Consider the following 18,003-nt stretch of genomic DNA (forward strand, 5'->3'; position numbering starts at 1 on the left):
ACCTAACCTGCATGTCTTTGGACTGTGGGGGAAACCGGAGCACCCGGCGGAAACCCACGCGGACACGGGGAGAACATGCAAACTCCACACAGAAAGGCCCTCGCCGGCCCCGGGGCTCGAACCCAGGACCTTCTTGCTGTGAGGCGACAGTGCTAACCACTACACCACCGTGCCGCCACATGTATATTATGTATTATCTATTAATAGTGTGTGTGTGTGTGTGTGAACATGTGTCGAGAGAGACATTAAATGTCCTCATCATCAAATGAGTCTGGATGGTCCATGAAAAATGGTCTTCATGACCTGAGGCTTCCAGCAGGCCGTAAGTTGATAGCTGGGGCGGGATCAACTTCTTTCCAATTGCATGAACATTTCTAAACAGCAGCTCCATCCTCTCCAGCTCAGTCGACTTCATGACAGCCAGGGACTTGAAAGCAATGCTGTCCTGTAGTGAACCAGCCATCTTCGCCGGTTTTGATGTTATAGTACCGATGTGTGCATTTAACTTTTCGTGGTCCTTTATAGTTTCTAGTTTAAAATTACTGGTGCCTGTCTTTGCCAGACTTTCTACAGTCTTTGCAGTACATGGTATTTTCGGTTTTGCTATGAACTAGCCAATCTCGCCCTAACTTCCATTTGTCATTGAACTGTCTTATCTTCCTATTAGCGTCTTGTTCATCTGCATGGGCATAGCCAGCTCTGAGGCCCCTGCGGTCCGGACCTCGGTCATTTTTAAGAGCTGAAAATACATTTGTATGCTAAATATTCAACTGGATAAAAAAATAAAGAATAACATTAAAACGTCTCCGTAAAAAGTGCATTGTTAATTATGTTAAACGTTGATTCTGTCTTCTGTGTCTGTTTCGTGCGCGCGGCTCTGAGACCAAGAACACAAAAGCGAATGAGCGTGCGACTCGGGGGAGGAATGCAGTGCAGGAGACACGGGGTTTCCATGGTAACCATCAGCGCATTTTCATCAAGCTGTTTAATTTTCATTTTTGAAGCAGCGCAGTTGTAGCCTACCTTGTTTGTGATTTTAAAAATAAATCATTCGATAAGCCAAAGCAATAGAGTGGAAAGTTTCAACTTATGTTTGCCTTGGATAACTTTGCCTAAAACATGGTAGTGTATACTGATTTTTTTTCCCAGAATTTTTTTTTTTTGTGTGTGTACAGTAGGTGTAACAGATGCCAGATTGTTAATGTATCTTAGTTCCATAGGCTACATGGTTAGGGTATCTTTTGTCCTCATTGCTTGGGCCAGATCAAACCATTAAACAAGCTTAAATTATTCTTACTCTTGCCACATACATTATTTTTTTTTTCAAAACTGATGATATTTAGTTCAAACACCATTAAAAATAATTTCAGGAATAGATCTCTTGTGTGACGTGTAATTCACCCCTCTCATTTAAATATGTCGAACATTTTTCGGTGCGCACTTTGCGCATCACGGACCTTGGTGATTTTAAAATGCTGCTCCGGCCCTGCGCATCTCTGCCCCTTTTTTCCCAAGCAGCAGGGTTTGAAACTCCAGCTATATGCCACCACATAGTGCGCTTATCAGTCGTCAGCAACTTTGTTGCTTCATTCATTAACCGCAGGTTACCGTATCATTGATTTTATCTGAGCCGTTAACGAACGTTCTAAACAATTCTAACACATTGTCAGAATGTTTATGCAGGTGCTCAGGGGAGTTGTAGGCATGTAATATTACATTGCAATGTGTTTATTATATCAGATGCCTTCAGAGAAAACTACAATAAAAATATATTGTCATACCACAGAATAAACCACCCGCCAAAGTGGCTAGTGGGACTAAAGTTATTACCCGCCAAAGCCAAATTTTACCCGCATTTGGCGGGTGGGCAGGTGCTAATGTAAAGCCCTGATTTTATATATATATATATATATATATATATATATATATATATATATTGTGATATCACAAGAGGCTGGCTGGCTCTCGGCGGGACCCTTCAATCAGTGCAAGGACACAGAAGTTAAAATAAATCAAGATTTTTAAATGTTATGCCAGGAAATTAAACAGGAAAGGTAACTCAAAGTTCAATGGTCAAACGAAAATGGATTCCCAAAAGTCAAACTCAAATAATGTCTCTGGCTTCAGAACAACAAAATTATAGGCAGGTTTCCTTCAATCCAATATTCTTTTCCCAGAACAAACAAAATCTTCTGCCTTACTTTGAGTCCAGTTAACAATCCCTGTAGTCTTTGGCCCGGTGGCAGCCCAGTCGCAGGCGTTCGTAACACAAGTAAGTATTTCAGTGCAAAAATCCCTCAGGTAAGAATTCCAGATAAGCCTTTTGATGAATACTCCACCCAGCAGGTTCCACTCAGCAACGGGAGTCCATGAACCTGTCTCCCCTCTCCTCCAGCTTCACACTGAGAGTTTTAAACTCTCACAAAGTCCTCTTCCTCATTAGGCCCTCATTGGCCACAGGTGTGCTGCCGTGTTGTGTGCTGAGGGGTGAAGTTCCTAACTCCACCACCAGATGGAGTTATAGCTGCCAGAAGTTGGAGCCATCTGCGTGTGACGTAGCACCCCTCGACGACACAGCCTCTCGGGACATCACACATCCCCCCCTCGGGACCGACGTCCTCGTCGGGCTGAAGGTTGCGAAGAGGACGTCTCGCCGGGACAGGGCGTCCGCATTGCCATGGCGCCTGCCAGCCCTGTGAACAACAGAGAAGTTAAATGCTTGCAAGCTTAGAAACCATCTGGTGACCCTACTGTTAGTCTCTTTGTTCTTGGCCATCCACTGCAGAGGGGCGTGGTCAGAGATCACCGTGAAACGCCAGCCCAGGAGGTAATACCGTAGGGATTCCAGGGCCCAGACAATGGCGAGACACTCTTTTTTTACCTTTGAATAGTTATTTTCTCTGAGGAGTAGTTTTCTGCTCAGATATAAGATGGGATGTTCCTCACCTTCATGTACTTGCGCGAGTACAGCCCCCAGTCCCACCTCTGAAGCGTCCGTTTGCACCACGAACTCCCTCTTGAAGTCTGGTGCCACCAGAACCGGACTGGAACAGAGCGCCTGCTTCAGGTTGATGAAGGCTGCCTCTGCCGCAGGATTCCACTTCACCATCCTTGAGTGCCATTTAGTTGTCAGATCTGTCAGGGGTGCAGCAATGGAGGCAAAATCAGCAATAAAACGCCGGTAGTAGCCGGCTAGGCCCAAAAACGACCTCACCTGCTTCTTGGTGAGGGGTTGCGGCCAGTCCTGGATGGCCCGCAGCTTCGCCTCCTGGGGCTTGACTAGTCCCCGGCCAATGGTGTACCCCAGGTAATTGGTTTCGCTGAAGGCCAGTCTGCATTTTTTCGGGTTCGCCGTCAGACCTGCATCTCTGAGGGAATCAAGCACAGCTTGTACACGGGGTAAATGACTGTCCCAATCCGGACTTTGAATGACCACATCATCTAAAAATGCAGCTGCATACCTCTTGTGGGGAGCCAGGACCCGATCCATTAAGCGCTGGAACGTGGCCGGCGCTCCATGCAGACCAAATGGGAGCCATGTGTACTGGTAGAGCCCGTCTGGGGTGGCAAAGGCCATCTTCTCCTTTGACACCAGGGTCAGGGGCACCTGCCAGTACCCTTTTGTCAGGTCCAGAGTGGTGAGGAACTGGGCATGTCCTAAGGAGTCTACTAAGTCGTCCACACGGGGCATAGGGTATGAATCAAACTCTGACACTTCATTCAATTTGCGATAATCGTTGCAGAATCTCACCGACCCGTCTGGTTTGGGAACCAGGACGATGGGGCTTGCCCAGGCACTTTTGGACTCTTCAATGACTCCTAGCTCTAGCATCTTTCTCACCTCCTCCTGGATAGCCACCTTGTGAGCCTCCGGCACACGATAGGGACGCTGGGTCACTGTTCGGCCCGGGATGGTGCGGATCTCATGTTGGACCACCTCTGTGTGCCCGGGGAGTAAGGAGAAGATGTCTCGGTTGCGGTCCACCAGCTCTAGGGTCATCTGCCACTGGTGTGGGGATAGGCCTGGCCCCACCTGAACCTCCTCTCTGGCGGGTTCTTTGGACTCTGTCGGGGGCAAACAACTGAACAACGCCTCCCTGGCATGCCATTTTTTCAAGAGGTTAACATGATATATCTGCTCAGGTTTTCTTTTATCAGGCTGTCTCACCTTATAATTCACTTCTCCTACCCGCTCGATGACCTCATATGGTCCTTGCCAGGTTGCCAGGAACTTACATTCCACGGTTGGCACCAGGACCAGCACTCTGTCCCCTGGCTTAAACTCCCTCGGCTGGGCAGGTCGGTTGTAGGAGGCCTGCTGTTGCCGTTGAGCAGTCTCCATGTGTTCACGCACTATCGGGTAGATGGCCCTCATTCTCTCCTTCATGGCCCCAACATGCTCGATCAGGGTCCGCTGTCTGCAGGGTTGCTCCTCCCAAGCCTCCTTGGCAATGTCCAGCAGCCCTCTGGGTCTGTAAGAAAGCAATAGTTCAAACGGTGAAAAGCCAGTAGAAGATTAGGGTACCACTCGTACTGCAAACAGCAGGTATGGCAGCAGTTGATCCCAATTCCACCCATCCTCTTCCTTCACCTTCCTCAGCATGGACTTCAGAGTCCGGTTGAACCGTTTGACCAACCCGTCAGTCTGGGGGTGATAGACAGATGTTCGCAACTGTTTGATTTTTAACAGGGTACACAGTTCTTTCATCACCCGGGACATGAATGGAGTGCCTTGGTCCGTCAATATTTCTTTTGGAATCCCCAGACTGGTGGAGAGGAGGAACAGCACCTTGGCTATCTGTTTGGAGGTAGCCTTCCTCAGGGGGATGGCCTCAGGGTACCGGGTCTCATAATCCAGGATGACCAGGATGTACTGATGCCCCCGGGAGCTTTTTGGCAAAGGACCAACTATATCCAGTCCAATCCTCTCAAAAGGAGTTTCAATAATTGGTAAGGGGATGAGCAGGTTACGGTATGGGGGCTTAAGCACCACCTTCTGGCATTCCGGGCAACTACGGCAATAATTCTCTGTTTCCTTGTGTACTCCTGGCCAGAAGAACCGCTGTAAGATCCTTTCTTTTGTCTGTTCAACACCTAGGTGGGCCCCCAGGGGATGTGTGTGTGCTAGGTTGAGCACAGTCGCCCAGTGGGGCTGTGGTACAAGGAGCTGTTCATGCACTTCATCATTCTTCTTCACCACCTGATACAGTAGGCCTCGTATGATTGTGAAATGGGGGTACGTAGGGCTGGCTCTACCCCCTAACAGCACGCCCTCTAGCACCTGCACATTTCTTAAGGCATTTGTGAGTGTGGGATCCTGCAACTGGGCAATATCATACTGGCCTGTTAGAGGGGGAAGCTCCTCGATGCCTGGGGCGTCTTCCTCATTGGAGCTTGGAGAGCTTTCCGGGGCCACATTCTCTTCTCCAGTCTCCGGGCCAGTTTCTGTGTCAGCCTGGGTGCCTGTCATCCCTGCGAGGGCAAAAGCGGGGATGCGGGGTTGTACGGGTTGCACTTGTGTGGTTGCAGGAGGAGTCTTACCTCTCTGACTGTGGGGTACCCAGGCTGGCCTCTGCTGGGCCTCTCCACAGCAGGTGGAAGGTTGGGCAATCTCGCCCAATCAGAACAAAGACAGGGAGGGAATCAACCACTCCCACCCTCGTGTGTATAGTCCCCCTGGTGGTGGTTATTTTTAGTTCAGTGGTGGGATACTCTTTGGTGTCCCCATGGACACAGGAAACTGGGAGAACTTGGTCGGTGGTCAGACACAATGGATCCACCAGGTCCTTACGCACCAAGGTGACCCAACTACCCGAATCTAACAATGCCTCGACATCACGGCAATTCACCGTCACTGGGCAGGTGGGGGGTCGATCTGGGGGCCCATCTGCAGCCCCAACGAGTGATGCAAACAGCTGGGTGCAGGGTGAGCTGGAAGACCCTGTGGTGGGCATGGGCTCGTCCACCAGGTTCCCACACTGCCAAGACATATGTCCCCTGCCCCCACACCGGAAGCATTGTCGGGTGTCACCTTCATGAGGAATCCTAACCGGACCCGGCTGGCTTCTGGCTCCCCCTGGAGCATATCCAGGTCCTGCTGTGGCTGGGCTGGAGGACGTGGTGTCCATGATTTTCGAAGGGGGGTTTCTGCTTTTGATTTGTCAGACCTTGAGATGGTTTTCCGCTTCACCTCGGTCCATCGGGGGGAGACTGGGCCCCTTGGGGTTTTTGGGGTGGCCTCCCCCTGTCAGCAGTGGGGGCGCAATCCTGGGGTCCTTCCTGGAAGCACGGAGCATTTCTGTTGTGGCCTGGTACTTTTCCACAGCTTCAACCGTCATTTCAGCTGTGGTTAGGGCTTGTTGGCTGATGAAGCGCTTCGCCTTGTATGGCAGGGCTCGAATTTAGTGATCCACGACAACGACCTCCACTACTGCAGCAGCTGTGGTTTTCTCAGGTTCCAGCCATCTCCTCGCGATTCTGAAAAGTTCGTACATCTGTGCACGGGGAACCTGGTCGGCTTGAAAGGTCCAGCTGTGGAAGCGTTGAGCCATACCGAACTTGGTGAGCCCCTGTCGGCTGAGGATCTCAGTCTTCAGAGCATCGTAGTCCGTAGTCTTGTCAGGGGGTAGGTCTCGGACAGCGTTCAACGATTCCCCCGACAAGAATGGGGCCAACAGTCCAACCCACTGTGCCTTGGGCCATCCTTCCCTAGTGGCCGTGGCTTCAAAGGTGTGCAAGTATGCCTCTACATCATCTGTGACCCCCATTTTGGTGATGTAGTCACTTGCCTTTATTGGGCCAACGCTCCGAACAGCCATCTTCTTCTGTAGCTGCAACTCCTCTGCCTTCAGTTGGTTGGCTTTCCTTTGTTCCTCCAGGAGGGCCGCACTCACCTGCATCTGGGCTTGCTGGCCGGCGATAAGGGCCTTCAAAATTTCCTCCATCTTATTATGCAGGGGCCTACGGTTAACTGGGAAAATTGAGCAATCAAATGTTCAGTGTCCTCCTCGTGCATGCACTATTATCGATGATTGAAATGCCCGCATTCTCCACCATATGTGATATCATGAGAGGCTGGCTGGCTCTCGGCAGGACCCTTCAATCAGTGCAAGGACACAGAAGTTAAAATAAATCAAGATTTTTAATGTTATGCCAGGAAATTAAACAGGAAAGGTAACTCAAAGTTCAAAGGTCAAACGAAAATGGATTCCCAAAAGTCAAACTCAAATAATGTCTCTGGCTTCAGAACAACAAAATTATAGGCAGGTTTCCTTCAATCCAATATCCTTTTCCCAGAACAAACAAAATCTTCTGCCTTACTTTGAGTCCAGTTAACAATCCCTGTAGTCTTTGGCCCGGTGGCAGCCCAGTCGCAGGTGTTCGTAACACAAGTAAGTATTTCAGTGCAAAAATCCCTCAGGTAAGAATTCCAGATAAGCCTTTCGATGAATACTCTGCCCAGCAGGTTCCACTCAGCAACGGGAGTCCATGAACCTGTCTCCCCTCTCCTCCAGCTTCACACTGAGAGTTTTAAACTCTCACAAAGTCCTCTTCCTCATTAGGCCCTCATTGGCCACAGGTGTGCTGCCGTGTTGTGTGCTGAGGGGTGAAGTTCCTAACTCCACCATCAGATGGAGTTATAGCTGCCAGAAGTTGGAGCCATCTGCGTGTGACGTAGTGCCCCTCGATGACACAGCCTCTCGGGACATCACAATATATATATATATACACAAAATGCGCAACAAAAAGATATATGAAAAAAAAGAAAGTACCACATAGAGACACATTGTCACTGCAGGAATACTGCAGGAAGTGGAACACCTTCCTAGGTTGGCAGTGAGGAACTGGAGACAGGTGTGACAGCACCTCAGTGATCTCAGGACAGCCCTTAGATGTTGTAAATTCCAGTGCCAGTCATTCCTATAAATAATAATGTCATCAAAATAGGCAGGGGCATATGCATTGTGGGGACAGAGGATTCAGTCCATGAGATGCTGAAATGTTGCTGGGGCCCCAAAAACCCAAACAGAAGGGTGACAAATTCATGTAAACCAAATGGAGTGGAAAAGGCCATTTTTTTCCTGGGATGATGGAGTCAAGGGGATCTGCCAATATCACTTTGTCAAATCCGGTGTCGAGTAAAAGCGAGCCATGCCTAACCGATCAAGCAGCTCATCAATGTGAGGTATCAGATATGTGTCAAATTTAGACACTGCTTTGACTTTTCTATAGTCCACACAGAACCTGTCTGTCCTGTCGGTCTTGGGAACTAAGACCACTGGACATTCCCATGTCAAGAATTGCCTTGAGTTCATCCTGATCCACATATTTTTCTTGTGCTTGGGGATCCGATACAGGCAGCTGTGCACCACCACCCCTGGGGTAGTCACTATGTGTTGCTCTGTGAGGTCAGTTTAACCAGGGAGGGGCGAAAACACATTGCAGAATTCCTCCTGCAACCTGCTAACCTGTGCTTTCCCCAGTGGAGGTTTGTGGGACCTTGTGCACTGCAAACAACAGAGGGTTTAGCCACTTATCCTAGTTTCTGGCATCCCCATGAATGAACTTATGAATCATGTTTTAAGTGTTTGATTAAATTGTTTGACCAGCCCGTCTGTTTGTGGATGATTTAATCCCCAATAATTCGTACAGTTCGCATAGTGTACATGACATAAAAGTAGGGCCTTGATCAGTCAGGATTTCTTTCGGAATCCTGATTTCGGAGATAATCTGGAAGAGTACCTCTGCAACACTATGTGCAGAGATATTGTGAAGAGACACTGTTTCTGGGTATCGTGTTGCATAATCTACTATGAACAACACAAAGTGATACCCGCATGCAGATCGATCTAATGGCCCAACAAGATCCATGCCAATTCTTTTAAAGGGGATCTTGATTAATGGTAATGGGAGCAATGGCACTTCTGGCATGGTGGCTGGGTTTACCAGCTGGCATTTACAGCAAGCTGCACACCACCTGTAGACACTGGCACAAATCCCTGACCAATAGAAGTGTGCCATGGGATGACTTAGTGTCTTATTCTGACCTAAGTGCCTGGCCATAGGGCTGTGATGAATCGCATGGAATAAAAGCTCCCTACGGGTCTTCAGGACCAACAACTGTGTCATCTCTTCTTTCATCTGAGTGTCCTGCATCACTTGGTTTAACCTATCCTTAATAATACAAAACTACAGACAGGAAAGGTTTTGGCCATCGACAACTCTCACTTGGTCAAAAGCATGTCTCAGAGGCTCATCATGCATCTGCTCCAATGGAAAATCCCTTGGATTCCCAAAGAGAGAGGAGGGATCGCGCCCTCCCCACTCTCTGTGTCATCATGATGCAGAGCTGATGCTGATGGCCCTGGGACCGCCTCTGCAGCCAGTATTACCACAGGATTCCCCCATAATGTGCTACTGCAGGACCCATCCACTACTAACTGTTTCATTAGTTTTTTAAACCCCAGCCAATCTGTTCCCAGAATAAGTGGGTGTGTGAGGCTCAGGCTAACTGCCACCTCCACACAATGTTTTTCACCCTAGAAGTGAATAGTGAGGGGCATTAGCAGATATTTATGAACATCCCCATGAACACACCTCACCTTTACCAATCATGCATTTCCCAGTGCTCTGTATTGAATCAGGCTTTGATGCATGGAGGTCTGATTTCAGCCAGAATCCACCAAAGCCTGATGTGTACCCCTTTGAATACTCAAAGACATGGCACATTCGTGCTTGATCGGGGAAAGCCCACAGTGCATCAGGAATGCAAATCAGAATCCCCGCCTCTTTGCAGAAGTGTTGATCCAGGGAAATCCCAGCCTTCCTGCTGTGCCAACAGACTTGCCTGGACTTTCCCTCAATTTTGGTGGGCACGGATTGGTGAGGGAGGGGGTTAGTAGCAGCACAGACACAGAAGGAGAAAGGGGTGAGGAGACACAAGGACAGAGGACAGACATGAGGACAGACATGAATGTGGGGAATAGGTGTCAGGGCAATTGGCCCCCATCTCTGTGAGGCTGGGGTAGGGGAGGGGCGAGAAGGGGGAGAGAAAGAGAGCGAGAGAGAAAAGTTGCAGGAGCGCCTGCTCCTGGAAACACTATCAGGTGTGTCCTCTGCCAGCTGGACCACCTCCAGTGATGCTGTGTGGTGACACTGGATGCACATCGAGGTCTCGCTCGGCAGCTGGGTAGCAAACTGCTCCAGTGTCACGCAATTGATGAGGTCTTCCACATTGCACTCGCCTGCCAGCAGCCACCATCAGCAAGCGTTTCGGAGTTGTTGCGCGAACACAAACAGGTGGCCGACCCCGTCGTAGGTCAGCGTGTGGAAATGCTGACAATGTTTTTTCTGGGTTGCAACCAACCCATTGCGGTATAGCCCACTTCAGGTCTGGTTATACCAGCATGCTGGTGGCCAGGAGCTGCTGAGCCGTGAGCTGTGCTTTCCCCAACAGGAGGAACAATAGATGGGTGGTTCACTGATGGGTGGTTCATTGTGAGGTTGGCCATGAGCTCGCCTCTGCGACATGCTTGAACAGCTTGAGGAAGGCTTCTGGGTCATCCTGCGGCCCCATTTTGACCATCTGAATGGGAACGCTGGCCGCAGGAGCGACCACTGGAGTATCTGCTGACTGGACCAAGCACTGGATCACATGCTAGTCTTCCGCCTGGGCTTCAAGCAGAGCCCGGAAGTGCTGCCCCTGCTCAGTGGACAGTGTGACGATTTCTTGGTACTGGCATTGGAGGTCATTGGCATGGGTCTTGGGGAGCTCTTTGACTTGTTTGGACTCCATGGCGGCATTTGTTCCTCAAATTCCCAGGTTTCAGCACCAGTGTAGCACCTTCCTAGGTTGGGGCAGTGAGGAACTGGAGACAGGTGCGACAGTTCAAGGTGTGATTTATTTTTACTTGCACTTTTCAGTGACTACTAACACATGTACACACACACACACACACACACACACATTGGGGAACACAGCTCTCTTGCTCCTTACTGGCCATCTGAAAGACACACAGAGCCACACATCAGTAGACAGCCAGTAATTACACACAGGTGTAACTCGTCACATGTTACCTGCTGGTTCAACCTGACTCCTTGCCGTTCATGGGCCGATGCTCGATCACATCCCTGCTGCCACAGGAAGTTAGAAACTTCAGGCTTGTTTTCACTGAAAGAGTCTGTAGAACTTTGCGTAGGTGGGTGGAGCACAGAAGTACGGCAGGCCAGAACTGAGTTTCCCAAAAACTCTTTATTTGCACTTTTCAGTAGCAAACACACTCTCCCAGCCACACACACACACACACACACACACACACACACACACACACACACACACACTCACACACACACACAAGTCATCTGGTTGGGGAGAGAGCTCTCTTCCTCTGCTCTCTCTCTCCTTATATCGGGCGTGGTCGCTGGGAAGACACACAAACACAGGTTAATTGACATCAGGTGTAGTGATTCTGCCACTTACCTTCCCTGACTCCGCCCTCCGGTCACAGACCAAGGCTTGACCACGCCCCCGCTGCCACAGAGTCGTAAGTGATTTTAGTTCCTGTTTCTGTTGAACTGGGGCTTGCTGTGCTGAACATTGCTAAATCATTTAAACCCAAGCTTGACTCCACATACTTTCTGTGGTAAGCGTTAAAGATGGAAGGTTGAAATTGAACTTAAGTGCAGTGAAAGGACAAACCCATCCATGTCCTTTTACTGGAGTACCTTTCGCTGACTGACTGAAATCACACTTTTCAAAAGGGATCTGTGAAACATAAAAACATAGGTATGCATAGTATGAAGACAAAAAAAACAGAAATACAGTTTATACATTTAAAAGATGTATGCTTGTTAAATTGTATTTCTTAAAAAAGAAAAGACAACATAACTTTAATTTTTTAATGTATAATTTATAAATATTTAATATCTGGTTTACAGGTATGTTATAATAGCGCACTGTCAAATCAATGCAGAAATAAACGCAGTGCCAAATGTTTAATAAGAAAGACTCATGAAAGAAATCCTGCACAATTTAGGATTTAGAGTAAATTCCAGAAATTGCATTGAACAGGATACTACCTGTTATTTATGGACTGTAATGAACTAAGGACACTGGAAATGTATCAGATGTGTGTTGGTGACGTATTTATTCATTGTGAATGAAGTGTAATCATTGTTCCTCTGCAGTCTTTCAGGGTGTTGTGTAACAGAGGATGGATGCTCTGCTCTAGCTTTAGCTTTAAGCTCCGATCACTCAAAGCTCCGGGAGCTTGACCTCAGCTACAATCATCCTGGAGAGTCAGGAGTGAGACAGCTGTCTGCTGTACGAGATAATCCATGCTGTAACCTGGAGAAGCTGAGGTGAGTGGAGCAAGGGAAGAAAGGGAACAAAAATCCATTTTAACCATTTTTAAACAACTCTGGAGTGACTCCAAGCTTGTATGTGATGAATGTCGGAGTCCCATTCAGGGTCAGTTACTGTGTACTTGTCATGAAAACAGTGTTAGACTCCAACTCAAAGACTACAGTGTGGCCTACAAACATGGCCCCTGAGGACTACACTTCCAGCACACATGGACTTTGTCATGTTCACACTCACTATCTTGCTGATTACACACCTGGACTCAAATACAACCACACTCACAGTATATAAGTGCACTCCACACGCATCCAGTTTGCAAAGTATACGCTGTGATTTTTCTAGTTGTTGCCAAGCCTTTTGTTCTAGCTGTCCTCTTCTCCATCTAGAGTTTAGGATCTTGCTTACCTGGTCGATGGGTTCCCCTTCTATGCTGGGGGGGGGGGTACTCCTGGGTGGGAGTGTTCTCAGACAAAGGGCCTTGGATGATAGGCTTTAGGCATGAGACATGGAATGTGGGTGCTATGCGGCTGTGAGGTGGGAGCTCGAGTAAATAAGAAACTTCGTTTATGCGCCGGAGAACTTTGCATGGTCCAATGTAGCATGCTTGAAGTTTCTTGCCTGTGTTAGGTTCCTTAAGGTCCTTAGTTGAGACCCATACCCAGTCACCTGGAGAAAATTCTGGACTCTTGCTTCTGTGCTTGTCAGCATACTCTTTATACTTGGCGTTGACCACCTCGGTTTGCTGGTGAACCTCCTCCCATATCTGTTGGCTCCATGAGAACCACTCGTCGACTGCTTGTACTAGAGCAGGTGTGTCATCCCATGGGAATGGGGGGGCCAGTAGCCGAGTATGCACTGAAATAGGGTTAGTTGTGTTGCTGAGTTTTTGAGTGAATTCTGTGCATACTCGGCCCAAGGGAGGAATCATGCCCAGTCCTCCAGTTCCTCATGCAGAAGCTCTGCAGGAAGCACCCCACTTCCTGGTTGGCCCGTTCAACCTGGCCATTAGACTGTGGGTGGTATCCAGATGTGAGGCTCACTGAGATTCCTAATCATTCCATGAAACAAGACCAAAGTTGGGAAATGAACTGAGGACCATGGTCACTGATAATGTCCTCAGGGATGCCAAAGTATCTGAATACGTGCTGAAAGATTAGCTTGGCAGTTTGTAAGGATGTAGGGATACCAGGTAGTGGGATGAGTTTAAGGGCTTTGGAAAATCTGTCTACAATGACCAGGATAGTTGTGTTGCCTTGGGACGGTGGTAGGTCGGTGATGAAGGCAACAGCCAGGTGGGACCAGGGTCTTCGGAGCACCAGGAGGGGGCATAACTTTCTGGCGGGTGGAGTTTGTGGTACTTTGGCCTGAGCACACTCAGAACATGAGGAAATGAAGTGGTTAATCTCCGTCATCATGTTCTCCCACCAGTACTTGCTTTTGAGCAGTTGGTGTGTGCGATGGCTGCTTGGGTGACCAGTGGTGGGAAATGCATGTGCCCATGTGATGAATCTGCCTCTGAGGTTGTTCGGGATGTATAAGAGATGGGGGGGGGCAGATATCCAGAGGTGTCTGAGGCTGAGAATCCCTTATCTCTTGGTCTAAGTCCCAAGTGATGGCCTGAACAAAGCACTCGGGTGCTAGAATGGGATGTGGTTCAGGGTTGTGAGGAGAGGAGCTGTGAATCCTGGACAGGGCATGGGCCTTGGTGTTCTTGGTGCCAGGACAATAGTATATCATGAAGCAGAAACGCATGAAGAATAATGCCCATCTGGCTTGGCGTGGGTTGAGCCATTTCACCTTTTTGAGATAGTCGAGGTTTTTATGATCTGTTAAAATGATGAAGGGGTGCGTGGCTCCCTCCAGTCAATGCCTACACTCCTCCAGGGCTAACTTAATAGCTAACAATTCTCTGTTCCCAACGTCATGGTTCTTCTCTGCGGGTGTAAGCTTCCTTGAAAAGAACGCCACTGGGTGGAGCTTGGGCTTCTCCCTGAAACGTTGGGAGAGGATGCCTCCCACACTGGTCTCAGATGTGTCCACTTAAACAATGAACAGTCTGGGTGGATTGGGATGTTGAAGTATGGGGGCCATAGTAAATGCTGTCTTGAGCTTCTTAAAGCCCTCTTCAGCTGTTGGAGTCCACTAGAGGCATCGGGGTCCTTTCTTTAGGAGGGAAGTCAGTGGAGCAGTGATAGTGCTAAAGTTCCTAATGAAGCAACGATAGAAGTTGGCGAAGCCCGGAAAACACTGAAGTTCTTTGACTGAAGCGGGCACTGACCAGGATGTGATGGCGGACACTTTGGATTGATCCATACTGACTCCCTCTGTGCTGATGATATACCCCCAAAAAGGAGATCTGGCATGTGTGAAATTCGCATTTCTCGGCCTTAACATACAGGTGATTCTTGAGAAGACAGGTGAGTACCGATCTGATGTGTCCGAGATGGCTTTCTTCATCTGGGGAGTATATCAAGATGTCGTCTATGTAGGCCACGACATTTCTCCCCAACAGGTCTTGGAGCACATTATTTATCAGGCATTGAAAACACTGGCCACCGAAGAGAGGCCATATGGCATCACCTGATACTCAAAATGGCTGGCGGTGGTGCTGAAGGCCATCTTGTCCCCTTCTCGGATTCGGATCAGGTTGTAGGTGCTATGCAGGTCCAGCTTGGAGAAGATTCTGGCCGCATGTAGTTGTTCTAGAGCTGACAGCACCAGTGGAAGAGGATGGGGTACTTCACAGAGATTTGGTTGAGGCCCCTGTAATCAATGCATGGTTGAAGACCACCCCCTTTTTTTCTCCATGAAGAAGAAGCTTGCTGAGGCCAGTGAGGTGGAAGGGCAGATGTACCCCTGCTTAAAGGTCCCATGGCATGAAAATTTCACTTTCTGAGGTTTTTTAACGTTAAAATGAGTTCCTCTGACCTTCTTAAGTCACCCCAGTGGCTAGAAATTTCATAATGTGTAAACCAAACTATGCCCAACATTTGAGAATGGCGCGTCAAAACGGCGCGTTGATAAACTCTTCCCTTGCCTACGTCAGCAAGGGAGATGATCCCCACGCCCCCCCCGGATTCCCATCCACTGTATGGATTGCCCGCCCAGCTCAAAAGTTGCCACCAAACATGGAAGTTGCGCTGTACATGGATGTGACAATACAGAAAGGAGTCTGTTTTTACTGCCGACGGGAGAGTCCCTGAAGACGCAGTGGCTTAATTTTATTTACTCCAATAATACGCCGTCGAGTCTACCTAAGACGGTGTATGTTTGTCGGAAGCATTTTCCTGATGAATGTTTCCACAACTTGGGACAGTACAGGGCAGGTTTTGCACATCAACTGTCACTGAAGCCTGGGTCTGTACCAAGCATCCCTGCCGCATCAGCCACAAACAGCGAACAAGTAAGTGTATAACTGTTAAGTCGTTTTGCCGTGTTTTAAAATCGGTGCCACGTTAGCCTTGCAATGGCTACATTAGCTGTGCAGCTAACCGCTTCCTGCAGTTAGCCAGGTACTCTGCGCTACAAAACCAAAAAGCATGCAGCATGCTCTGTTAAACTGAGTTTAGTCTGGAAATTGACTGTAACTTATGAGCTTATGTTTTGCCGTGTTTTAAAATCGGTGCCACGTTAGCCTTGCAATGGCTACATTAGCTGTGCAGCTAACTGCTTCCTGCAGTTAGCCAGGTACTCTGCGCTACAAAACCAAAAAGCATGCAGCATGCTCTGTTATAATAGCCAATCAAAACAGTTTTTACAAAGACACCCACATTCTTTTTTTTAAGTCACTCGTTCATTTTATTTGTTTGTTTGTTCAGTAAAAACCCAAACATTTGTTGAATTTATTTTATTTCCTCGCATCGCACCTTAATGACGTCAGCGCGTGGTATTTTTCCCTTCTCGGTTTGTTCCTTCTCTCTCGCCATAGTAAGACACCCACATCCACTTGTTCTGACCCACTGGAGTTAGCGTCACAGTGCTGTTAGCCAATCAGAGGTAACACGTTTACATGTCATGAATATTAATGATAAGACCCGCCCCCACCCTCTACCCTTCCCCGCCTTCTGCTTCTCATTAGCAAAACGACGCACTGGGAAAAGCGCTGAAATGGGGCTTTCTCCCAGGAGGCTATATCTACGTGCCGAGGGTTCATTTCGAGAAAGGCTGCGGATATAACATCCGGAAACCTCCACAAGCCCGTTTAAAGCATCAACAAACCACCATGCCATGGGACCTTTAAGAGCTTCTTGTACATACTCTTCCATAGCAGCTTGTTCGGTCTGGGACACAGGGTAGATGTGGTTGCGCAGCGGAGAAGTGCCTGGGAGGAGATCAATAGCACAGTCATAAGTGTGATGTGGAGGTCGGCCACAAGCCTTACTCTTGCTGAAGACCACCTTCAAGTCCATGTAGCATTCACGAATATTATCCAGTGAATCAAGCTGGGGACTTTCCATGGATGTGGAGGAGAGAGTCAGTTGGGGACAAAGGAGGCAGTTCTGAAAACACGTGGGTGACCATTGGAGAATGTCTTTATTTTGCCAGGAGATCAACGGATCATGTAGTTGCAGTGCTAATGGTGATGAGTCTGTCCCCTATTGGACCTCCGTTGATGGTTCTGATGTTGAACGGTCTTTGCAGGGAATTAGTGGGCAGACTGAACTTCTGGATGATCGAGCTGTCAATGAAGATTCCCTCCACCCCTGAGTCAACAAATGCAGAGAGCAAGTGTGTCGAGGAGGACAGCTTCAGTAATACTGGCATTTTGAAAGATTCTGGTTTAAGTGGCATCAGGGAACTCACTGGGCCGGACGAGGTTTTGGCTGAACTGGTGTGAGGTGGACAAATGGGGCACTGGGAAATAGGGTGACTGGGATCACCACAGTAGAAACAGAGGCCCTCACATTTCCTCCTTTCACATTTGGCGTGCTTTAAATGAGTTTGTGAAATCTTCATAGGTGTAGGCACGTTGGTGGTAGGAACTGGCATGGTCACACCATTTAGAGATGGTCAGCTGTTGATTAAGTGATCCAGCTGGATGGCAAGATCAATGAGAGAATGCAGCATGAGGTGTTCATCTTTACACACGAGCTCATTCAAAACTTCTGGGTGGAGACCTTGGCGAAAAACCACCTTTAGAGCAGGCTTGTTCCAGCCGCTGGCAGCAGCGAGGGTTCAGAAGTCCAGAGTATATTCCACGACTCTTCTTGAGCCCTGATTGATAGTCAGCAAGCTCTCGCCAACTTCAAGGCCTTCTGGTTTGTGATTGAAAACTTGCTTAAACAATTCAAGGAAACGGTCGTAGGACGTTGTATGCTCACTTCCACACTCCCAAACAGCCCTAGCCAATTGCAGAGCTTTTCCTGTTAACAGTGAAAGAAACTTTGCAATTTTCTGTTCCTCTGGGATACTGGTGAGTGCAGAGAAGTACAGGGAGCACTGGAGCAGAAATTCCTTATAGCTGGGAGCATCGCCAGCATATTTCTCAGGTAGCGAGAGAAGCTTGTTGGAGCTCGTGGAGGATTCGGGGCACGTTAGGAGGGCCTGCGACATCATGGCAGCAAGCTGTACCATCCTGGTGTTGAGGTCAGTAAGCATCTGCTGATGTTCTCCTAAGAGGTGCCCTTGAGCGTTCAGAGCAG

At 48.5% G+C, this 18,003-nt stretch overlaps 1 protein-coding gene across 2 annotated transcripts in view; it reads left to right on the top strand.

The window, feature by feature from the left end:
• Nucleotides 1-18,003, top strand: part of LOC132867494 (NACHT, LRR and PYD domains-containing protein 12-like) — a 113,357-nt gene that overhangs the window by 42,675 nt on the left and 52,679 nt on the right. The window contains exon 17 of one of the 2 annotated variants that reach the window (XM_060900441.1): nt 12,187-12,360. The exons of the other annotated variant lie outside the window; for it this stretch is intronic. Coding sequence (XP_060756424.1) covers nt 12,187-12,360 — 174 coding nt within the window. The remainder of the gene's footprint in view (nt 1-12,186; nt 12,361-18,003) is intronic. 2 annotated transcript variants of the gene reach the window in all.

Source organism: Neoarius graeffei, chromosome 19 (genome assembly GCF_027579695.1).
Source record: "Neoarius graeffei isolate fNeoGra1 chromosome 19, fNeoGra1.pri, whole genome shotgun sequence".
NCBI classification, from domain to species: Eukaryota; Metazoa; Chordata; class Actinopteri; order Siluriformes; family Ariidae; genus Neoarius; species Neoarius graeffei.